Source organism: Myripristis murdjan, chromosome 20, assembly GCF_902150065.1.
Source record: "Myripristis murdjan chromosome 20, fMyrMur1.1, whole genome shotgun sequence".
Lineage (NCBI taxonomy): Eukaryota > Metazoa > Chordata > Actinopteri > Holocentriformes > Holocentridae > Myripristis > Myripristis murdjan.
The window spans coordinates 22977032-23002119 of record NC_043999.1 but is presented as its reverse complement, the minus strand read 5'-3'; the positions used below and the strand labels follow the sequence as shown (position 1 = coordinate 23002119).

The 25088-nt window shown below is 42.3% G+C and overlaps 1 protein-coding gene across 1 annotated transcript; it reads right to left on the bottom strand.

Annotated features, from left to right (window-relative positions):
- Positions 1-6428: 6428 nt before the first annotated feature.
- Positions 6429-23188, bottom strand: anks6 (ankyrin repeat and sterile alpha motif domain containing 6). The gene is made up of 19 exons (XM_030078866.1): positions 22535-23188; positions 21196-21414; positions 20175-20400; positions 19096-19246; positions 18440-18484; positions 18077-18281; positions 17148-17254; positions 14479-14627; positions 13943-14180; positions 13672-13721; positions 12838-13032; positions 12567-12729; positions 10556-10776; positions 10195-10387; positions 9161-9228; positions 8659-8775; positions 7538-7634; positions 7355-7400; positions 6429-7251 (listed from the first exon to the last, which is right to left on the bottom strand). Exons 1-19 carry the CDS (start codon positions 22903-22905, stop codon positions 7200-7202), a joined length of 2913 nt encoding a protein of 970 aa, XP_029934726.1. The 5' UTR covers positions 22906-23188; the 3' UTR covers positions 6429-7199.
- Between the last annotated feature and the right edge of the window lie 1900 nt (positions 23189-25088).

The window sequence follows — 25088 nt, the reverse complement described above, 5'->3', positions numbered from 1 at the left end:
CCCTATCCAAGCTGCCTTCCAGATTAGCCCTGGCTTAGAGCTCTGCTAAGCCCCGGCCAGCACTGCGGGGGCAGACCTTTGCACGCAACCATGTGTGTGTACGTGTGTGTGTGTATATACATGTCTGCATCTGGGGTTTGTATATATGTGTGTGTGTGTGCATGTCTGGTTAGATACACATTTCGGAATACTGTAGAGGCAAATAGCACTTATCGGAAGCCATCTGCCAGGTGCAATAGTGTGGCTTTCATTGATTAAGCCGTCTCTGTTTGCGCCGCTGTGGCATTTCAGTAGACATGTCAAGAGCTGTGACACGACAAGTTTGATTCTAATGGACATTCATAATTGATGATACGGTCAATATTGGAAAGCACCGGGCATACGCTAATTTCATCTGTCAATGTTATTTAGGGCAAGCCCGTTGTTGTCCTTAAGCAGAACAGGATCACTCAATGAGAAGCAAAGCTATTTGTTAAAACAAGATAAGCGATTAAGATATAAATAACACCCTGTGTAGCTAACTGCTATGCAACGCGACATCCTGACCTCACGTGGGGATAAAGTGCATTGAAATCAGAGAAAAGCAGTGTCAATCGCTCTGTATGCAATGCAACTGAACAGCCCTTGTGGATATGCGGCAAAACAGCGAGATAAAGCATTGCGGAACTGAGGCTTCTGGCCTGAATTTGATCTTATCCGTACAGTGGGAGTGATTGTTGGAGGTGATGGCCTCATTCAGAGATGACCTCACAGCTCAGGAAAAGGGTGGGGCAATGGGGGGGTCATGGTCCAGATGTAAGCTCTTATTGGTTCAAAGCAGGCATGGTGCTGTTGGGATTTGGGGAACGAGAATGTAATCCATGATAGGAGAGAGTTGCTGATGGAAAAGTCCAGCTCAAGAGGTCCCTTTAGGTCAGATCAGAGGCATGCTCTAACCCTCAGAATATGCAGGAAATATGTGGTGTACACGCCAACACACACACACACACACACACACACACACACACATATATACCGTTTTAATTGTTCAAAGGCACTGCCCATGCATAACGCAGATGCAAACACACATACTCACAAAGACAGGCTGACCCAAAAGTGTTTAATGCCACATTTGAGCAGATTGAAGGTCTCTCAAGGACAGGGGATAGATTTGCTTCCATGTCCCAGGGCTACAGAACCCAAAGTCCAGGATAAAATTAGATGACAAAACCCCAAATTGTCGGACAAAATTAGACAGCAGAACCGAAAGGCGCGGGGTAAAGTGGGTTGCAACATGGAGAGTCATTTGACCAAATGCAACCGCATACAAAGCCAAGAAGAACAGGACCAAACAGCTTGGGATATCTTTGGTGGTATGAAGGTCGACTCAACATCAATCTGATAAACAGCATTCTCAGCCTCTAAATACAAAACAGAAAAGGGCATGGCAGACATGCACTGTAAGTATTTGAAGAGGATATTCAGTGTTTAATATTTTTACATCCTGAGAGAGATGCACAGTAGCTAATGCACACTGATTGCAAAGATCTGCAATGAGATCCTATCATAAGCATTTTGTAAAGGTCAAAACATGTCTTAATGCAAGGGTGGAAGCCATACCACAATTTATATACACTCTAGGAATAAAACCTTGCAATAAATCTAATGTGAATCTCAATTTAAATTTCTCAGAAAGATAAGCTTTTGCTCCAGGAATGATAGAGCTGGAGATCTGTGTCCAGAAAGTCATTGAAGGGTTAAGAAAACAATAATCCAAGATTTATTTATTTATTTATTTATAATCATATTCATACTAAGGAGCCTTCTCATTACGTACACTTACTTTATGAGCAATGGAATGCATTATAAAAGTAAACCCACAACCCGTGCTTCGCTGTCACATTCCTGTCAGCCCGTGTATCAAGAGGCGTGTCAATCAGTTTGAGAGGGAAAACTGTGTTTTGGGACTCTGTGGTGGGGATAATCTTTTGTTGACAGTTGGATTACGGGTTTTGGCTTTTCATCGGTCGTTTGACGGTCAGAACATGGGTCATATGGAGGTCGTCTTCGTCCTCTGTTACCCTCCATCTCTCTAATCTGCCCCCTCCCAGCACTCAAGTTTAAGGTCTGTGTTTGCATCTGCGTATGTATGCTTGGGAAGGATAGAGAGATAGAGAGAGAGAGAGAGAGAGAGAGAGAGAGAGAGAGAGAGAGAGAGAGAGAGAGAGAGAGCTAGAAAGATGAAGGGCCACACTGTTGTGTAACATCAGGGATGCTGGGAGACCCTGGGAGCAAATGAGTCACTGTTGCAAGGATGAATGTTGACAGTGGGATGCTAATGTGAAATCAGGCAACGTCTGTTTGTTTGGACGTAGTTTGCACAAACAATATGCAAGGCTATGAATTATAACAGTGCATGCTTATAAGCGGTGGCTGCAGTTAACGGGGGCTTAAAATCTATGTACTTTATCATGGATGTGCTCAAGCTATGGCATGTCCTCAGCTTGGGTAGAAATAATGCACGAGGACAAGTGGGGAAGAGAGAGGAAGACAGGGAGGGAGAGACTGCGAGAGAGAGGGAGAGATGCATCAGTGTGGAAGGGAGTGTGTAAAACATAAGGTCACTGAGTTCAGAGTAAAAGCTCCAGAGGGCTCAATCCTGCAATCCCTGCTACCCACTAAATCACACAGGCTGAGAGACCAAACATCAGTCTGGGCTGTTCACATTCACTTTCAAATGAATCGCCTGAGATGACCTCCCCTCCTCCCCTCAATTTAAACACACGGACACATGCACACACACAGATAGAGCATCATAAAGCTATTGCCCTAGGTTATGCACATCTCAAAAACCGCGCTGGCTTGTACAGCCAGAGGCTGATGGCCACAAAGTGAATTTTATGGTCATGGTACCCTGGCTTTTGGAGAAGACTCCTGAATGCTGGGAAAAAAATTTTCTCTGTACCTGGAGAACTGTGCATACTGTGTCCCAAAATCTGAGTCTGTTTACGTTTGCATAATGGAGAAGAGAATTTTAAATCCTAAAACCCTATCTGTCTCTAAAAAAAAGTCTTACAATTGCATGAGGTAATTTCAGTGTCATTATCTTACTACTAGTGGAGTAAACTGCCTTATTCTGCCTTCTTTCTTTATATTGGCATTTCTTTCAATACACTTCCAAACAGATAAAAATGCCATGGCAACAACCTCATCTGGATATCAGATTTTTACTCGTTTTAAAGAAAAGGATCTTCAGACTTAACATGAGACCGAATGGCGTAAGATGGACTGTTTTTTTTTTTTTTCCCCATCATTCAGGGTATTTTCAGAATTTCCTGTTAAATTTTGATGACTTTTTGCTATGTTGCTGACTTTGAAACACAACTTCTCCTATAGTTTCGGGGTTGGCTGATGGTCAGCCGCATTGGCATCTTCATTGAGGAATATGTTTACAAAAGCAGAGGGGAATAAAGATGGGAAAGCTGCTGCTGAGGTGAAAATTACACTCTACCGGGAAGCTTAACCTAGGCTTTGACTCAGACAGACCCAGTTTCCTTCTGTCAGCACATTTTAGCATAGGCAAGAGACCACTTTCAGCCCAGGAAGGCAGACACCTTGGCTCAAGCTGGAGGGAGCTTAGCAGTTGCTGGGATAGTGATCTAACTGCTCCGAAACTTATAATGAAGAACCTCACAAAACAGAGTTTGGTTTCTGCTTTGTTATTCATCAAAGAACTAAAGATTTTAGTTGCTGGCTTGAAAGCAATGACCTTCCACCCATTATTTTGCCTTTGTGCTGTCTGTGAAAGTCATCTTCATTCTTGGGTATGCAGTCACATCACTCAATATCTCCACTGCTGTTGATTTGGTGAACTGCGAGCAGCCATGATCAATGTGCACTGTCCCTCACTACTGCACGACTACCGTATTGACAGCTACAAACAATGTTATTCATTCTGCCAGATAACTGCACCAATGCATGGCCAAAACCAATCAAAACCCGATGTGTTTGAAAACAAGTGAGAGGAAATTGAATGAGTCACTCCATTTGCTTCCCACATGCCGCAAAGATGTTAATATATTCCAAATGTACTTCTCTCCCTCTCTTCTCCCCTCTCTCTTGCTTTGTGTCTCTCGTTACAGCTCACATATGACTGTACATCTGAGCGCTCGAGCAGCCCGAGCCCTGGAGAGGAAAGCTGTCTTACGCTGAGTGATGCTTTTCATTAAACTCTACAGGAACCCTGTCGCCTGCCTGTCGGGCCAGTCTATATCCAGGTCATCAATAATGATTTCAACAACGCCAGCGTGCTGCTCTGCGCTCATGTGTGGGATGGCCCGTGTATGTGCAATGAAGAAAAGGTGGTTAGCTACATGTATCCAGCATTTTAAACTGACACATTTTTCGGTGGTCTCGTGGCAAGAGTAGTTTCAGAAAAAATAAAGGAAGAATTCAGCAATTGCCAGTAAAACCTTTATTTTTGTGGTAATAGGGACAAAGAATCCAGGCTCATGTTATGCCTTTGAAAAGCAACACGGTATATCTGGCAAACACTGATTTATCAGTTTATCCATAATTTCAGGCCAATATCTGCTTTTTGTGAATATCAGATTTGCATGCTTGTGTCATCTCTCTGGAGCATCAAAAAGGTTATTCTGGAGCTCTGGTTGTGTTTATTTTTTTGAGGTTTTTAAAATTGCTTGACAGTATCTTTCACCTTTTAATTTTGCACTTGCAAAATTCTTTGTCCTTTATTTATTCACACATTTCATTAGAAAAAATGGTTATTTTTAATGTAAGTCTTCTCATTTACTTTTTTTGTACAGTAATTTTCAAATTTAAAGATACTGAATATTGGCACAAAATGTTGGCTTTCAACAGCCGACATTCTGTGGTATTGGTCTTGGTCTTAAAAATCCAAAATCGGTCGAACCCTTCTTTCAGGTTGTTACAGTTGCAGAAAACAGTTCCTCAACTCCTTCTGGGTTGGACATGACTTGAACTGCTTTGAGGGAGTTGGACATGACTTTTAAACCCTCAAGCATGTTGGACATGACTTATAAAGCCTTGAGGGAGTTGGACATGACTGCTACAGCTTCCAGGGAGTTGGACATGATTTCTACAGTTTCAAGGGAGTTGGACATGACTTATTACGTTTCAAGGGAGTTGGACATGACTTATTAAGTTTTGAGGGAGTTGGACATGACTTATTACGTTTCGAGGGAGTTGGACATGACTTATTAAGTTTCGAGGGAGTTGGACATGACTTATTAAGTTTCGAGGGAGTTGGACATGACTTCTACAGCTTCGAGGGAGTTGGACATGACTTATTAAGCTTCGTGGGAGTTGGACATGACTTCTACAGCTTCGAGGGAGTTGGACATGACATATTAAGGTTTGAGGGAGTTGGACATGACTTCTACAGCTTCAAGGGAGTTGGACATGACTTCTACAGCTTCAAGGGAGTTGGAACAGACTTAAAAAGTTTTGAAGGAGTTGGAACTGACTTCTACAACTTCATGGGAATTGGGCATGACTTATAAAGCTTTGAGGGAGTTGGACACGACTTATAAAGCTTTAAGGGAGTTACACATGCCTTGTAAAGCTTTGAGGGGGTTGGACATGACTTATAGAGCTTGCAGGGGGCTGGACACGACTTAAGAAACGCCTCGGGGTTAAGACATGACTTTTGCACCTCCTAGGGAACTGAGGCATACAGCGCCTCAGGGGTTGTAAATGATTTCTGCAGCTCTCAGTGGTTGGACATGACTCACACAGACACTCATGAGTTGCTGTGGGACATGCTGTTAATTTACTACATCAACAGGAGGTCACTGCCATCTTGTGGAAAAAAGATGGATTTACATTCTGAACAGCGTAGGGCTATTAAATTCAGTTTTGTTATTTTTTGGTCCTGTTTTTTGCATTACACAAACCATTTTTCCTCTTCACTGCTCATATTCTTTGCTTCACCATTTTTTATGAATAAGAATGACATTACATTCATTTTATCTGTTAACAGGCAATTAGACTAAAAGGCTGCTCAGTAAATCTTTGTAATGTTGCATATAATCCTGACTAAACATTTTAATCATGTCTTCATTACATTTATTATCCAAGCGCAGAGTCCATTTTGAAGAGGTACAGTATGTTTATTCATATTGGCTTCTTTACACACAGTACATGACATATGCACATGCTGTCCTAAACAGGATATGATCTCAGTGATGTGGATTTACAAAAGTCAAATCCCATATTTAACAGACCCACTTTGAAAAAAAATCCACAACCCATCCCTTGGATTTAAATGATGGATTATGAGTAACTGATATTTAAGAATGATATAGCACTCCATCTGTTTGCGTGCGGACAGACTGTTGAACAGTGGAGCCAGATATGAAAACAGAACAGGCCCTGTGGAAACTATTGCTCAATGCACTCTGTTTGAAGCTAAATTTATACTGTTCATAAAACACTCCCAAAATGTTTTTTTCCAATGTCTTCTCATCTTAAATCCAATAACATTTTTAAAAGATTTAAATAAAAAAACATTTACACATTGCATCATCAATGTTTATTTATTCATGACAGCACAGCCGTAACTCTGACTAAAAATCATCTGTTTAAATATTGATTTTTAAACTTAGACGTAAACACATTGGTAAAAACAGTCAAAAAACTGCATGGCAACAAAACAGTCTGGCAAAACTCTCCCTATCTTTCTCCAGTTACTTTCCTCATCAGTGCATCCTTTTGCTGGTCACTCAAATCTCTCCAGTCTTAGTCCGTCTTATTGATGACGTGTCATTTATAAGCTATTTCACATTCCGTCTTTCAACTTTCAACTCAAAAAATACATACACTGTATCTCTCACATTCATACAGTTAAAAATGTCTTTCTCTCGGTTCACACTCACTCTGCCTCTGACATGGTTTTCATCTTCTTGTCTTCCCTGCTCTCTGTTCTCAACATTTCTATTTGCTGCAGGTGTGGCAACCCTATCGCTATGGCAAAGAATATAATTCGCTGCACATTCTTCTGTGCTTTGTCAAACAGCGGCAGGGCACTAGACTCAACAAGCCCTGTGTACAACCTCCCTTCCTTTGCAATTTCTTGTGAGGAAGCAAGCCACACACTTTTATCCTGGGGGTCCGATGAAGGAGGTTTCTCAGGGCCTGATCGGTCCTTTTTGCTGCAGTGTCCTCCTGCACTAACACCTCTAGTGCTCTGGGACGCTGGTGTCAGGACACTCCGCATGGCTCGCACCTTGGCTTGGGGTCACCAGCAGTTTATATTTACTTTACCTTTTAAGCACCTTTTGGATACTTGTAGGAAAGATCATGCTGCATCACAGTGGGGATCAGTGGGGGTTACCTCTTGTTTGATGAACGAACTTGGTGTCTTGTCCAGCCTGTTGGAGCTGGTAAGGACAGATGGGAGAGGGAGAAAGATGAGGGAGGAGGTAGATTTACAGATTTTTCTGCTGTCCTTGACATGTTTTTACTGTGAAATTCTCCTTATGGGGCCCATAGCCCTGTACTAAGGTTTGAGACTCACAGCGTGGTTGTCCCGGTTGTCTTGGATTACTGGCGCTGCTACCGAAGGAGGACTGGAAGTTATGGATGGTCTCCTGAAGGATCTGTCTTTCCCGACCCTGAAGAAATCAAACACTTACACACATTGTACACCAGCAACATTTGAAGAAGGGGATGGTAAATGGTGCAATATTTACAGCTAACAGGAGTTTCTTGCTATACCTTAGTTGTCAAATAACCCATTTTAGCAACTTCCGTTCCTTGCTTAAAGTAATGTTGCTTAACTAGTATGATATTACGACATCATACTAGGTAAATGTATCATCATGAAATAGGTCAGGAAAAGATCCAGTGAACAAAGGGCACTTGAACTGCCTACTGTGACATAATAAATGAAATTATTAACCAACTATGCTAATGAGTTAATTAATTAAGGTAATTTATGTAATGCAGTCATCAATTACTCAATGAGTTATAAAACGAATACTAGAATATTCATTTTAAGTCATGGATAAAAAAAAATGATATATGTGTGAAATTTAGGCTTTCCTGTATTCATAAAAGCAACAAAGGCTGTGCTGTTTAACAATTAAATATCCTGCATAAACTAAAATACATTAAGTATCACCACTGTGGAGAAAACACACTCCGTCAGCACAGAGGCAGCAGGCACCTGCTGTCATATTGCAACCCACCAAGAGGACAGGTGGGCTCAGCTGACCTAAGGAAGGCTACAGCGCCACTATGTGGATTCACTTGGAACTGTGGCACTGAGGTGAGGGATGTACTGGGAAGCGAGAAAATTGTTTTTCCTATTGTGTGTAAGACAATCACTTTGCAAATTTTGAGTCATGTTTTGATAGTTGAGTAGGTGGTTACTTTAAGAGTTATCAAATACTCTTTCCCATTCCAAATCAAATAACCCACCTTATAGGGGTAACATGTGGTGTATGATATTTTAATCATGTACTGTTGTGTTCACACGATCAGCCATGCAAAAATAAGTAACAGCTGGTTTTAAATCCGTTCACTGATGACTGCAGCCTAAAACAGATTTACAAGTCATCAGCTGAGGGAAAGAAGGCCAAAGATCACAGCAAAAGATGTGCAATCACAGCCACGTATATGACAAACCAAACGCACCTTCCCAGCATTGAGCTCTGATATGGCAGCCAAAATTTGTTGTCTGGGTCCATCAGTTTTAATGCCCAGCTCCTTCAAGTCTCCATCTGTTAGAGTGAGGAACGCCTCCATGTCCACCTGCAGACAGAAGAGTTCACAGATTAATATGAACCATCACAGCCACCATACATATGCCAAATGAGTGTAAGGGTTGTAACTACACAATACCACAGCACACTGAGGCAGTTTTCAGCTGCGCACCCTAAACATTAACAACGTCTTGGAGAATTTTAGATAGCAGAGAGAAGCAGCTGTCCATAGGGTTTTCAGTCAGTGCAGCTGAGTGATGCAGTCTGTGGTCTGCATTTTCCTTCTCCTTCAGCTTGAGAACACATAACTCAAAGCTCATAAAACAAAAGAAAAAAATTCTTGACGATTTGAGGAAAATGTAAGCTTTGACAGAATAACAACCTAAACTGCCTGATTTCTGTGGAATTCCCCTTTGACAGACATGAAAGCATACCTCCTGTTCCTCAAATATGGGCTGGTATTTCTCCAGGGACAGCTTCTTCAGGATACTGGACAGCTCATCTGGGGGAGGAAACACTTGTGGATGGAAAGTACACAACTTTTTTATCAAAACCTGCTAACTGTGGATAAGTTAAATGGACTCTAGATGTTCTCAAGAATGAGGAACTACAAGAGGGTGTTTCAAGAAAACGTAAATGCAGGAATGTGGGAGAGGGTTTATGAGGGCTTAGTGAGTGAGGTGATGAGCGGAGATAAATATGTTTGTTCTCTCACGTGTTTTGATTTGAATTTGCATTGTATGGTTTGACAACAGCTGAGTAGGTAAGTATATTTGTATGTTTGCAAGTAGATTTGCTTTATGTGGACATGTTGAAGTTCATTAATTTGTACAGCCCTCCATCACAAACATGTCTCAAAGGACTTTGCAAACAATGATCCTACCTCAATTCAACTAATGATCAAATATGATGATATGTATTTACAGCTGACTTATTTTATGAAAAATTCAATATTGAGTTTTCCCTAGCAGAAAGAGTAAAAGAAAATACACCAAATGGTCAAAAGAAAGAAGAAAAATAACAATATGTGATGTGCAGTGTGTGAGTCATTGCTGCTTGAAGACCTTTTGGCAACAGGTTCCAAGCTGTGTCTGCTATTGTTTGAGTGTGACGCTTAGGGCCCTGTTAGCCTGGTGGTGCTGTGGTGAGTCACGTATCAATCAGGTTTGTATTCAAAATGCCCAGTGACAAAAGCAATCATTCTCATAAGTTTAATCTAAAACGGCCCAGCAGATGCTCAGAAATCACATGTCCAGTTCATTATCCCTTCCCTGATCTTTGATCATGGGGGACAATGAGAAGAAATGAAAAGACAAAGGAAAAGGAGAGAGATAAGAATATAAACAAGGGTCATTCTGTGAATCAATCAGTTCTCTAAGTTCTGTAAATACAGCAGTTATTGATGGTCTCCAACATCTCTGTTCACTCAGCTGTGACAAACAGAATTATACCTTTGGCCTGCTCTCACCTTCGTCAGTGATGGTTCCACTGCTGGAGCCCCCGCTGCTCTTGGAGCGAGGGTGGGAGGATGCCGAGGACAGAGAGTCTCCCGGCCCAGGAGGGGGCTTGGGCGTCGGGGAAGGAGATGGGGTGAGGGTGGGTGAGGTGCTCTTGGAGGTGGAGGAGTTTCCTGACTGAGGTCTCTTCTTCAGCTCCATCTTCTACAAGGAGTGAGCACGGGAAATGGTTAGCATATTGTACAGAATCAGTTCAGTGATACACAAAGCCTGGCTAAACTGCCTGACAGACATTTTAGAGGGGGCTAATTCCTTAACTTTGGTAATTTCCCATGATTATCTCAATCGTTACAAAGGAAACAAAATACAAACCCGTCTAGAGTGGACGTCAGAGGCCACCAGGCTCGGATGCGAGTGGATGTCAGGGAGGCTGATGTCAGGCAGCGGCAGGCTGGACACCGAGGCAGGGAGCTGGGCTTGGCTCTGCATCTGACTGGGCTGCTTCTCTGGAGTCTGGGCCTTCACATCTATGAGGCCTGCAGCTCTCTTCCTTTGGGCTGCGATCTGAGATAGGACGCTGTCTGCGCTGCCACCTGGTGGAAAGACAAGGGAAACACATGTCTATCTTCCTGCCCCTCACGGTCAAATAAAGTATAAAATCACAGAATGGTACAAACAATTACAAACAAATTGTGTATTATTTCTAAAAGGATGCAACAAGAGACAACTACACTCCCTGATATGAAGTATGAAGTTTTAATCACTTAAGGCTATTGCTCTTGAGTTACTGCACTCACAAGCATGTGTCAACACAGATGCCGCCATGACACGGTATATCATGCCAGTCAGTGTCTAATATGTTTTGTACATCCTGTGTACATCTATTATGTACACAAGCATACAAAATTTATGATCTTAAGAGCAAGGCACTTTGCAAATTATTAAGTTGTTATTAAGTTAGATATAAGACTATTTAAGACATTTGTAATGCCAGTTAACATTAAATAGAACACTTGATTTGTTAAGAAAAAAATATAACATCCTAAGAACTGCGACATTTCCTGAACCTCTAAGATAAGTGAAGAGTGAAATTGAGACCTAACATGCTCTGTGTAACTTAGTTCAAGACATTTTGAAGCCTTGTGTTCAGGAAGTATAATTTAAGACATTTAAACTGTTTTTCATGACCTGAAAATACCCTGAAGGCAACACACATCCTAGTATTTTCAATAAATTGTGGTGCTGTACAAATAGTGTTTCTATATAATATTCTACAAGCTACAGTGTATTTAAAAGAAGGCAAAAAGTGCTGAAGCCCTTCAATTCATTGGTACAAATGCTTGGAACATCAAACATTCGACTTCCTCCTGTGATGAGTGATTAGTGGGCATAGTGTTCGTTTTGTGCACAGATCTCATTGTTAAAACTATAAAGGCTGATAGACTGACTCCTCCAAATGACAATAGAGTTTAGCAAGGGTTATGTTTTTGACCCTTTCCATTTGTTATTTCATTAGTAAGCGGGATATAGTATCTCAAAAAGTTATGGACAGATTTGCATGAAACTTGCATTATGGAAAGGTTAGCCATGGGGCAAAGGAAGACCTACTCCACTTTTCACACCATCTGGCCAAAGTGGGGCATGGCTTCTCATAAAAAGTCATGTAACTTTTTAACAGATTCAAGAAACGTCATTAAAAAAAAACATTGTGGAAAGGTTGGTCATGGGACAAGAAAAAAGTGATTCACTTTTTACACCAATTGGCCTAAGGGAATGTGGCACTGGGTGTGATTAACTTTTGGTAAAAATCCAACATGTGGGACTGGCATTAGTTGACAAGTGCATAGTGTTTCGACAGAGCTTTGGTCTCTACTGAGTGCTCTCTAGTTTTGGATGTGTTTGTTTATTTATGGGAGACAATTTCATCAGGACAAATGCTAAACCAACTCAGACCATGAAGTTACCGTCAACCGAAGTTGCAGCCTCTCTATACTCTGTCAATCTATTACAGACTTGTTCCCATAATGAATGAGTAACATGCAGGAGTATGCATGCCATGGCTAATTTTGGCAGCAGGAACAATGCAGCACTTACTTCCACAAGCTTTGCATTTTCAACCAGACTGGCATTGCTAAATTAATTCTGAAAAGATCAGGGTGTGTGTATATGAGGTCTTAAGTAATTAGATTAATTTGATTATTTGACTGCTTGTGAACATGAGTACTGCACTTTATGAAAATATAACATGTTCTAAATATTTTGTACATTCAGTGTCTTAACCTAGAGCCATTACTGTATCCTCCACAAAGGAAACAAAGGCAGCTCAAGTAAATAGGACACAAAGGCATCATGAGTCTGTATGTGTGTATGTGTTTGTACATACCTGAGCGGTTGTGAGAGTCCCGGTTGAGCCCTGCCACCCCGTTGGAGCCTCCAGAGGAGTGAGGGGAGTGGTAGTGTCCCGAGTTGGAGGGGGAGGAGGAGGAGGGCCCTTTGGGGATGCTGGGAAACTTAATGGACCTGCTCACCACACGGCTGATAGACGTCTAATACATAGGATGGAGAGGGAGAACAAGCCTCATTGATGATGCTGAAAAACATACACCCTGTTGATGACTCACCAACACCAGCATCGCTCTCCCGCACACACTCACAATATCAGAGTTTCCGCTGCTGTTGAGCTTCCTCTGAGGGGGCATGGGCAGGCGGGGTGCTTCACTCTTGCCATCTTTAAGGAGGCGTGAGCGGTCAGAGTTCCACGGCTCAAAGCTGGATGGAGGCAGGAAGGGAGGGATGACCGCTTTCAACTTGTCATTGGGCAGCCGGGTCAGGGGAGCCCCATTTCTCAGCTAGATGGAATGGATGAAATGATGAATACTAATAATAGCTCTACCACTAGTAGTTCTATTACTAATACTCTGTATTTATATAGCACTAAAACTGGTAAAATTGTCAGCAAAGTAAGTAAAAGAAGAAATGTAGGGGAAGATAATAAAAATAACATAAAAGGGAAAATAAAAACAATTGATTAAAAAAAATCAATAAATAAAAGCAAGTGTACAAAAATTAGCTTTAAGAAGTAATTTAAAAGGTGATGCAGATTTAGCAGCCTATGCTCTCTAGGCATTTTTTTTCTTGGAAAGTGGCAGGACAACTGATTAGAGAACTAGAGAAAAAAGGTTGGAACAATAACCACAGTATTAATGGTATATTTCTACACTCTCAGTGTGTTCCAACCATTTTAAAACCATGTTTTAAAAAAAAGTGTAGTCAAATGTACAGAGTGATTTAAATAAAGCTAGGTTTTGCAACATTCAACAGACACACACACACACACACACAGAGAGAGAGAGAGAGAGAGAGAGAGAGAGGCAGGCCCTACCTGTCTGAGGTCGTACGGTAGTACCAATTCCTATTAGGCAACTGATTCTAACCTCAATAAATGAAAGGAGAAGTGAAACAGTTGCATGCAAAGCAAACATTCCTACCATTGTGGTTATTAGAAAGTCCTCCTTCTCTGAGCCTGCCCTGCCAAGACCTGGAAAAAGGAGAACATACAGATTGTTATCCTTAAAAATGATCTGACATTATTAGTGAGCATTACACCATTTTCAAGGACCAACATACATTTGCAAAGTCAATCCCACTAAGCAGACCACTGGCTAAACAATACCACATGTGGGAAATGGCATCATAGTGTTGGGGACTGCAGAAAGTGTGCTCTAAAAACATGCTAAATCAATATTATCAATGTATCACCAGTATCTTTTGTCTTCACTGCCCAGGCGGTGCTGATGTCATTTCCTCCCACAGCAGGAGTAGGGCCCAGCGCCCCGTTTGCCCCATGAGCCGACTTCCTGTCAGCCTTCATTGTGGCATCCAGTGAAGCCTCGGCATCGTCGGGGAAAGGAGCCAGGCGATTGGATGAAAGGCCGTGCCTCAGTGTGTGAGTCAACTTGAGCCGCCGGAACCGATTGGACATCCTGTTCCACCAGGACTGAAGGGGGGCGGAGTCAAATATATGAGCATGTTGAAGTTGGAGTGTCCTAACAGCTGCTACCAATGTGTCATTCAACGAAGCTCTTACAGCTCCCTACTGCTCCAACGACAGAGTTCCTCAGAAAAAGACCAAATCCAAACCTAGCTTGGCTAAGCAATGGATAAAAATATTCAAATATAGTAAACAATGCTAAATTTGATTTGAGGTTTCAGCATTACTAAATCTGACGAATCCTCCTGAACTACTCTCACCTACACATGAATGTAAACCATCAGCTGTCAGACTTCTTCTTTACCTTAAGGCCTCCCCTGTCATCAGGCGGCACAGGGACGTTGTTGAGGGTGTGCCGGCTTTTGGAAGTCATGGAAGCCCTGCTGCGGTGTTTTGACTTCTCCTTGTCCACCTGCATACACACCGACGCCAACAGACGCACCAACTCTGTATCTGAGCGGACCAACACACAGCGATGAGAAACAGGTCAGGAGTCAGCAAATGAATCAGAGAGGGACATGCTTATGGAAAATAGATGGCACAGGTTCAGTCCAGCCCCGCGTTACATTCAGGGCAGTGACATACAGTGTTGGAAGGGTTCCTTCTCAAATGTAAAAGATCACAGGTTACTACTTACCCTGGTAAAGATGTAATAACTAATCTAACTATTTTAATACCTTCAAAGTAATGCAATTTATTACATTTGATTACTTTTTGATTACTTTCCTAACATTTTTTTGTTGGTAAATAAGCATTACACTGTACAGTAATGTTAGAGCCCATTTCTGATTTCAGAGGGGGAATACTGTTGAATTTGCAGCACTGACAGGTGTTCTTGTCCAGCAACATGGCCACCCGCCTTGATGTGGCCGGCTGGTTGCAGCCAGGCATGGCAGACTGGTTGCTTAGAGCAATGGGCATTGATTTGATTGGCAGATGAGAGGCGGTGCCACTTCTATCTGTCCCAAACTCATTTCCAAACTAACTCATTAAAGTTCACTTTTACTTCATTGTAATCACAGCTCTGTGTTTTCCATGCAGATCAGCTACCTGCCCAGAAGTCCATTCTACAGAATATAGTAATATTATAACATATTACATATAAACATAGATTCATAAAAACAAAATAATGTCCTTCATTGTAAAAGGGTCAGAGTATTCACTTTCTCAAGATCATGGTTACATATACACTATATTACCAAAAGTATTCGCTCACCCATTCAAATGATCAGAATCAGGTGTCCTAATCACTTGGCCTGGCCACAGGTGTATAAAATCAAGCACTCAGGCATGCAGACTGTGAAACAAGACATTTGTGAAAGAATGGGCCGCTCTCAGGAGCTCAGTGAATTCCAGCGTGGAACTGTCATAGGATGCCACCTGTGCAACAAATCCAGTCGTGAAATTTCCTCGCTCCTAAATATTCCACAGTCAACTGTCAGCTCTATTATAACAAAATGGAAGCGTTTGGGAACAACAGCAACTCAGCCACGAAGTGGTAGGCCACGTAAAGTGATGGAGAGGGGTCAGCGGATGCTGAAGCGCATAGTGCAAAGAGGTCGCCGACTTTCTGCACAGTCAATTGCTACAGAGCTACAAACTTCATGTGACCTTCAGATTAGCCCAAGTACAGTACGCAGAGAGCTTCATGGAATGGGTTTCCATGGCCGAGCAGCTGCAGCCAAGCCACACATCACCAAGTGCAATGCAAAGCGTCGGATGCAATGGTGTAAAGCACGCCGCCACTGGCCTCTAGAGCAGTGGAGACGCGTTCTCTGGAGTGATGAATCACGCTTTTCCATCTGGCAATCTGATGGACGAGTCTGGGTTTGGAGGTTGCCAGGAGAACGGTACATTTCAGACTGCATTGTGCCGACTGTGAAATTTGGTGGAGGAGGAATTATGGTGTGGGGTTGTTTTTCAGGAGCTGGGCTTGGCCCCTTTGTTCCAGTGAAAGGAACTTTGAATGCTTCAGGATACCAAAACATTTTGGACAATTCCATGCTCCCAACCTTGTGGGAACAGTTTGGAGCGGGCCCCTTCCTCTTCCAACATGACTGTGCACCAGTGCACAAAGCAAGGTCCATAAAGACATGGATGACAGAGTCTGGTGTGGATGAACTTGACTGGCCTGCACAGAGTCCTGACCTGAACCCGATAGAACACCTTTGGGATGAATTAGAGCGGAGACTGAGAGCCAGGCCTTCTCGACCAACATCAGTGTGTGACCTCACCAATGCGCTTTTGGAAGAATGGTCAAAAATTCCTATAAACACTCTCCTCAACCTTGTGGACAGTCTTCCCAGAAGAGTTGAAGCTGTAATAGCTGCAAAAGGTGGACCGACATCATATTGAACTCTATGGGTTAGGAATGGGATGGCACTTCAGTTCATAGTATGAGTAAAGGCAGGTGAGCGAATACTTTTGGTAATATAGTGTACCTCCATATAGATCTCCATAAATTCACTTCTGCAAACCAGTGTCCAACCCGGACCTCAATATTGCTCTCGACTTGTTGCCCGCTATTTTCTCTAAATCAATTCTGGACCCGATGTGTGGCTTTGATCGCTGTCAGTCCCTGTTAGTCAGGTCAGTGACTTTCCCTCATCTTTTTTTGGTTTGTTTGTTTTTTTGACCAAGCCAGATGCAATTCAAGGAGGCATGGTAGCTTATCAGTTTTTAAAATCACAGACAATAACAACATGGCAATGTTGTTGGAATGACATGTTTTTGTGGATCTAGATCTGTTTTATGGATCTGGACCTGCTTTTTTTGTGAATAGTGACCTGTTTTTTATTATTTCTATTTCAAGAACTCTTTTGTTGCAGTTACAAAAAACCCTGGTTTACCCCATAACAAAGTGTGACAGCACTAAAGATAGAAGCAGTGAAGGAAGGTTTGGCATGAGAATTTAGTCAGACAGAGGAAATCTACCCAAGATGCTGTAAAGCAGAACGATGAGGGCTTAAGTACCTGGGTCGTTCAACAGCATGACCAAATCAAAGGCTGTGTATCCATTCTTGGCTCGCAGGTTGACATCTGCCCCCTGATTCAACAGGTACTTAACAACATCTTTATTACTAAAGAAAGAAAGAAAGAAAGACAGAAAGAAAGAATGAATGAATGCAATAAGATACCATTAATGGCATTGACATCCACTGTAAAGTTTAAACATCCTTTTAAATCTTTAAATTCTTGAGACTTTTCTTTGTTTTGCATTGATACAGTAACAAAAAAAAAACCAAAACACTTCTCATGACAATTTGTTAAAAATTGAAAATTAAAACACTTTGGTTGCACACCATTTTATAACTGGGGGATAAAAAGTAATTAAAGTATGCATTAATGGGTTCTCTTTCTTTTCTTTGCAGTTTCAGACATTAGAAATTATCCACTGTTTTTCATTTTTCAATCACAGAAAAAGCATTAATTAGCAGTTATATTATGAAGAATTAAAATCCAACTCATCCTAAAACTAAAATGGAGAGAAACAAGTTAGGGTCCATTTGATTTTACCCCAGACAAAACTTTGATTCTCCCATTTGCCTCAGATCAAAGTTTAGGCCTACTATTTACTGTATATTCTGTCATTTATCTGGTTTCCTTGAAACGTGAGAAATCCCACGACTGAAGATGTGCTGTATGGTACGAGTTGAAATATCACCAAGGCTGTTTTGTTGTCAAGGAGACATCAAAACAGGAAGGCCTCGCTCCTGACAGTAAGCATTCACCCTGCAAACGTAAAAACACTGAACCCCAGCCGACTCCAGGGTTGCTGCTCTGTAGACAACTTTGACCTTTGACTTCCCCTGTGAAATGATGCAAGCAGAGACCAGCATTTCTTGTTCACAGAATCAATTGTGTCAGATCAACAGGACAATGTAAAACCAGCCCCTGCTCACCCGTGGTAGGTAGCCTGCATTAGAGCGGTCCACCCATGGACGCCATCTTGTTTGTCAATATCAGCATTCTTCTCCACCATCAGCTGCACCACCTCCAACTGGCCACTTACTGCTGCCATCATGAGAGGCGACGCTCCCTCCTGATTGGACAAATTCACCTGAGCGGGGTCCTCCTCCAAGATCTCTTTGACAAGCTGGGAGTTTCCTGGGTAAAACAGGAAAACGGACCTATGCATAAACGTGCACAAACAGACACCGGGCTACGTCGAGCTTTTTTGTAAAACATCACCACTTATATCTTACAACAAAATAGCAAGTCAGTAAACGATTCAAAGTTTCCTCTGTGTGCTTGACTTAACTTACCCAACTTGAGGGCACTGAACACATCTGGTCTTCTTTTCTCATCATCTGTGAAGGAAAGAGCAACACAGAAAAGATAAAAGAGCTGTGACAACAGTCCTGCTTGGCAAAAGGTTTCTTCCTCTACCTACTGCAGCACAAATTAACCCACATCATGTCCAAAGTAATGATGGACATCTCTGTTAAATTAGCTGCATTAACAGAAAAAAGTTCTTTTCACATGCAAAATGCTCTGATTTGTCCTACATCGCAGCCTAGTGGCCAGTATCAATGGCCATGAGCCCCATACATCCTGACAGGGTTGACAGCTTTGCTTGTGGTCTGACCATACATTACCCTTTTATTAATGCCAGGGTCAGATTTTTTAAAGGTTAATTCAAGGGACTCCATATGAGTGGCCTAAATCCTGTATTTACTGGTGTGAAAAGCCCCTGGACATCAAAAAGGTTGAGTGTGTGAAGGTGTAACTCAGACCAAACAAACAAACAGTGTTAGTTTCGCTCTCACCTCAGTGTTAAATGCAGTATGAGAGCTCCAGACTCAAAATGGTCAACCCACACGTACACACAAACACACACACACACACACACACGCGCACGCACACACACCCACACAGAGAGAGAGAGAGAGAGAGAGAGAGAGAGAGAGAGAGGCCCTACCTGTCTGAGGTCGTACAGTAGTGATGGAGTCCAGGTAGGCCTTGATGTCTCTCTGTTTGAGCTGCAGAGACAGTTCAAAGGCTGTCTTGGACAAAACATTGACCCGATCCGGATCGGCTCCACGCTCCACCAGCTGCTGAGCCACGCCCACCTTCAAAACACAAACAACTTCATTTGTAATCTGTACAAAAGGCTCTACAACAAAACAACTTGTTCCGCTTTCTGTTGTCCCTTTTTAATGGAACATCAGGAACAAGTTGTGTTGATGCAACTCTGAGTCCTACGCAAAGCTCTGTGACTCAAACATACCTAGATGATGCTAATTCTAAGTGTGATCCCAGTGTTGGAATGTCTATCATCTATAGTTTATTTGAAATGGTCAAAAGAAGTCAAAGAGTTTCTTTGATGTAGATTTTCAATTGTTAGGTTTTCTTCTGTCAGGTGACAGATGAAACATAGTTCATGGTTCAGTGTCTTGTGATTGTGAAGGTTTAGTATTTATTGGGGGAAAAAGTCATGATCAAGCAGTGGTGAAAAATGCAAAATCTGATTTTTCCACTTCAACCACAAAGGCCTGCAGAAATGTAGTTACTGTACCTAATTCACTGTCAGTCACTGATTATGCATGACATTTAGTATGTAATTTGATTAGTGTTGAACCAAGTTAAACTGGACTGTCCTCACCAAATAAACTAAAGAGGTGAACAATTCAGGGTTCAATCCCCTGCACTAAACAAGACGAGTGTGAAAGTAGCCTTGTTCGTTTCCAGGAGGAGAACCACATAACCATAAAAGTTCATCACATCATAGAATACTAGGGAGTCAATCCATCCATTTATCCCAGCACAGTTGGCTCAGTTCACTGAATCGTAAGCTACGACAAAGTCCCTGCATCTAACATCATTTGTCACTAAAAATTCCAACTGGTGAAAACTCACTAAACATCTGGGGGCAAAGTGGAACAATGACCAATAACTTTTATATTGGTCACCTTTGGTTCTGACCAATTTTGGCCATAACTTGCCATTCCCAGCTGACACCCATAATCCCCCATCCATCCATCCATCCATCCTTCCCACCTTCCCACTGAGCGTGGCCAGCATCAGTGCTCCCCAGCCGGTGGTTTTCTGAGAGAAATTGACATCGGAGCCCCACTCCAGCAGCAGTCGCACCACAGCCTCGTGGCCATGCTGTGAGGCCACCAGCAGGGCTGTGATGTCCATGAACTCTCTGCCGCCGCCTCCTCCTCCACAGCCCCCCAGTCCACTGCTCACACAGCCTTCACTGCCTCCAAAACCTGTCGCACTGCACAACAACAGCCACAGTGCCATGCAGGTTGTCAGCACCACACTTTTTTTTTTCTGTTACTGCTTTTATGTCTTCATGTAAAGCACTACATCTTGAGGAACCTGCTATTGAATATCCAGGTATCCTCCAAATAACAATATTTCTGCCTGTTTGGGTTCTCCTTCCAATAACATGAGCTTGTAATGTATGTAAATACTTCCTTTTTTGCATAATGTTAATAGCTCATACCAGTGATTCTGCATGTTTAGCAGAATTGCTTCAAAATGTATAAACCTTGTGTTTCTGCTTATCTTTTTCCAAAGCAAGCAGTCGTATTTTAGAACTCTAATATCAATTTTCCTAATCATTCCACTGCAATATGAAAATTAGGCTAATTTTCAGAGACTTCAAACCTTATTCACACCAGTACTCCATCACCCTAATAAAGTCGTCCACATTGGTTTTCCTAAAAGCAGCAGCGCTGTTGGGTTTTGATGACTTGAAATTGGCCGAGTGAAACACTCCTTCAACATTTGCTTTAGACATGACATAGACATGACAGAAAACCACTGAGGTACACAAATGGTGACAAAAGTTTTGCCAACAGCCTACTAATTTGAATATGGATAAAACTGCACCAAACTCCCCCACCACCACATGATTTGCAAAATGCTTTGTTGCCATGTAAAATGTGGGTAAATTGTAATAAATGGGCCAAACATTCAAAATCACTGGTATGGTCCTTTCAACAGTATAAGAAACCTTTACACATAGTTACTGAGTTTCACTACAATACAGTATGTGGTGTTTTACCTGCAGCTGTTGTTGTTGTTGCCATTGGACACTGCCTCAGTGGTAACAGCTAGGTGATCATAGTCATCGACGTAGGCCCCACTCTCCAGGAGGAGCTTGACCACATGGGTGTGTCCCCCACGGGCCGCCATAGTCAGGACACTAGCACCCAAACGGTTACGTCCATTAATCTCTGCCCCGTTCTCCAAGAGGATGTGGGCAACAGTCAAGTGGCCAAACCTGGAGATGAGAGGGAGAGAGAGGTGGGGAAGGGGGTAAACAACGCGGTGCAATGATTTTAATTCAGTCAGGTGACATTTTTTAGCATTTGATGATTCCTCAAATTTGCCACAGCTGCTTTACCACACCATTATGTAAGCCCTTCTATGCCTCAGTAAGATGAGGACTTGTGGCTCTGTCCACAAGCTTACTGCAGCCCACTGCCATCTTGGTCATGGTCATTCAGTATTAGGGTTTTTCAGCAGAATCATATTGTGATGAGATGCTGATTTTGGAATGTCATGACACATGATTCTGCTGTCGAAACTGATGAAAAGCATATTAAAAACATCCACAACTAGGCACAGAAAACTTTATGGAAATTCTATTCAAAAGGTTTTGTTTGATATCACACCTAATTCAACCATCCAGATTGTTGAGATGAATATTAATTTGACTATTTAACATGTTTCGCACATATTGTGTCATATTGAGTCACAATATGAGTCATATTGTTGAGTATTGTTATATTGATTTCAACCATATCACCAGCCCTAGTTCACAGTGCAATCCCTGTTCAATATTTTCTGTCTTTTCTGTCTATTCCTGTCTTTCTCCTCTTTACATGGGATCCCTGGATTATTAACATCTCATACTGACAACCAATGAAACCATTTGTTACAATCACTTATGATATATTGGATAACTTAACTTTGACACGTGCGTGGTTAAACGGTACACTGGGAAATGTTTATTTTATTTTTTAAAGAAAACAACTTTTTACCAATAAAGAATAAACATAGAAATGACAGAAAACGACTGAGATAAACAAATGGTGACAAAGGTTTTGCCGACACCCGACTCATTCGAATATGGAGAAAGTTGCAACAGACTCCATTCAAAAATTTTAAGTGCCTTGAACCCTGCTTGATGGGAAAACTACATAACGTTACCCAGAAAGAACTGTCACTCCTCATTTAGGAATAATATTTATTTCAACTTTTATTAATGGCTAACGCCAGGCTAAATTACTTATGTAGGCCTACTGTCTGTCGCCAATAAGTTGGAGCACATAAAATTGCCTTCTTTTAGTGGCGTTCTCCAAGAAGAGAACAGAATGAGCTCCAGACCGCAGCCCCACCTAGCAGCCTGCATCAGCGGGGTCCAGCCGTAGTTGTTCCGGCTGTCCACCGAGGCGCCCTTCCGGAGCAAAAACCGGACCAGGTTCTCGTGGCCGCTGGCCGCGGCGAACTGCAAGGCGGTGTTCCCCTCCTCGTCGGTGCAGTCCACCGGGACCAGAGACAAGATGTCCGCGGCGTTGCACTCCGACCCCGCTTCTGACCGCAGCCTGCTCTGCCTCCCAGACTCCTTCGGGGCCCCTGGCTCAAGGATAGCCCGGGCCGTTTCATAGTCCCCTTCATCACAGGCACGGAAAAGTAGCAGCGAATTTGCGGGGACGCCAAAATTCATGTCCTCGCTTGGAACGTTATTCCGTTTCCCTACAACTCCCATTAGTTTTAACGACGGTCCAAAACTTTTCTACCCCGGTGTCCCTCAGCGGCGGCCTGTGTTTGGAAATCATGACGCACAATAAAAGAAAGTGGAATCTCCCTGTAAATGCCTTTTCTTGTTCTTCTCACAAACTTAACTTGGTAACCAATGTTAATCATAACAACTTAATCACTTAGCCAAGGTGTTTCGACGCTTGTCACATTCCTTGCTGTCGTCCCGGCGTTTCCCCGGTTCCGTTAGAAGTTCATGCAGTTGTTTACTCGTGTCAAATCCGCCAACAGTACAGCACACGACTTCCGTCTGCCACTTTCTCAATAAAAGCACACTGCTGTGAGCCACAATAAACGCTTCTTATAAGTCGGGGTCTGTGCTAAATTAATTTTTTTTTTGTTTATTATTATCATCATTATTTCATCATCATCATAATCATCATCATCACTGTTTTTTTGATGTTATTATTACTATTAGTAATCATAATGCTATTTTTTTCTTCGGAAGAACATTGAGGGAGGCATTTGCTATGCTGCCAAGCTTTGACAAAGTAAAACCCAAGTAACACAGAATACAATAGTAAATGACTGAAAGTACAATTTCAGTGTAGAGCATAGCATAAAAAGAAAAATCCATACATAATTAAAACTGTAATCAATTAAATAGAATCAAAACCTTTATTGTCTTCCAGTGTTCTTTCCACAGCCTGCCGAGTAGCCATAGGCATGCTCGATGCCATCCAAAGAAAACAGGCCTACCAAAAATACAAGTGCAAACCTATGTGAAGCTTAACTCTCGTCTCGTTCCTCATGAACCACAAACATAACATTGTTTGTCGTTTTGTTTTGAAGACCAAAACACTTCACTTCCGCTATTGGTTAAGCTATTTATGTGGAGCTTGATGCAACGCCCGAGAACCCCGCCAGAGGAACTGGACTTTTCGACAGTCCCGTTTCTTCAAGTGTGTGTATCACTCATAACCTGCTACTGAACCAGCAACACTGTCTTGCAGTGCGTTTTATACGATATGATGAGTGCGGTCTAAAACATGACAGGTGATATTCAGTGAATCTCATGCTGGTCATTTAAGTTTCCTGAGGGCAAGTACCTACAGGCAATGAAACTATTATGAATACATATTAAAGGTGATAACAAAAACAATGTGTGTCAGGAAAACATTTTAAATATTCAACCGAGGCCAAAGTGTTGCTGTCATTGTTGGGGTTGTTGCAGCTATTTTCTGTGTGTGTGTGTAAGTGTGGTAATACTGGTCATATTGCAATCATGTGCGCCATGAATGTGCATGTGCAAGTGCTGGTTTGATTGCATTTATGCATTTATCCTATGTTGTGATATATAATGAATATTGCTGTGGTACTGTCCTCTAATTTTATGACTTTATTTAAGCCTATTCACTGCATTTGTGTGTGTGTGTGTGTGTGTGTGTGTGTGTGTGTGTGTGTGTGTGTGTGTGTGTGTACACGTGTGTACACGTGTGTACATAAATACAAATTATTATTAGGTGTGTAATGCAAATGCGCTGGTTCCACTCTGTACAGGTGATCTCACAAACAGCGGCCAGCAGGAGCTGCAGCCGCTGTGACATCAGCAGAACCTTGAGACGCAACAATGGCAGATGCTGTTTTCATGAAGGGAACTTGGGCTCATTCTGCATTTCTGAACCAGCGTTCAACAAGACAAGACCGCGGAGTTCACCTGGAAACAAGACAAGTCACCTCGTCAATTTCTGCTCCCTCTCTTGTTTTCTCTCCTCATTCTTCGCTCAAGTGCAAGAAACGCTACAATAATGGGCGGTGAGTTCACATTTACAAGTCAATGAAATGAAAACGAGTGTGTGCACAGAAAAAACATGATGACTTCCATCAACGGGCCCATAGTTGGTCAACTTTTGGTCCCTGAATCCTGACAGTCAGCGCAGCACCTGTGAGAGGACAGAGCTTGAACAATGGCGACATCTACTGACTAATTGCTGCACTGCAGCTAGTAATGTCTGAATAATTGGATCTGGAAATGCCAGTTCAGTGTCTATAGGATGTCTTTGTGTCAGTGTGTGTTACTGATGGCCCCTTCTTCCTCTGTCTCTCCTCTCAGTAGCCACACCAAGGCAAAGCCTGAGGTTGTTATCTGCGGGGTATTATCGAGAAGATAATACTCCTGTCATCAGTTATTAT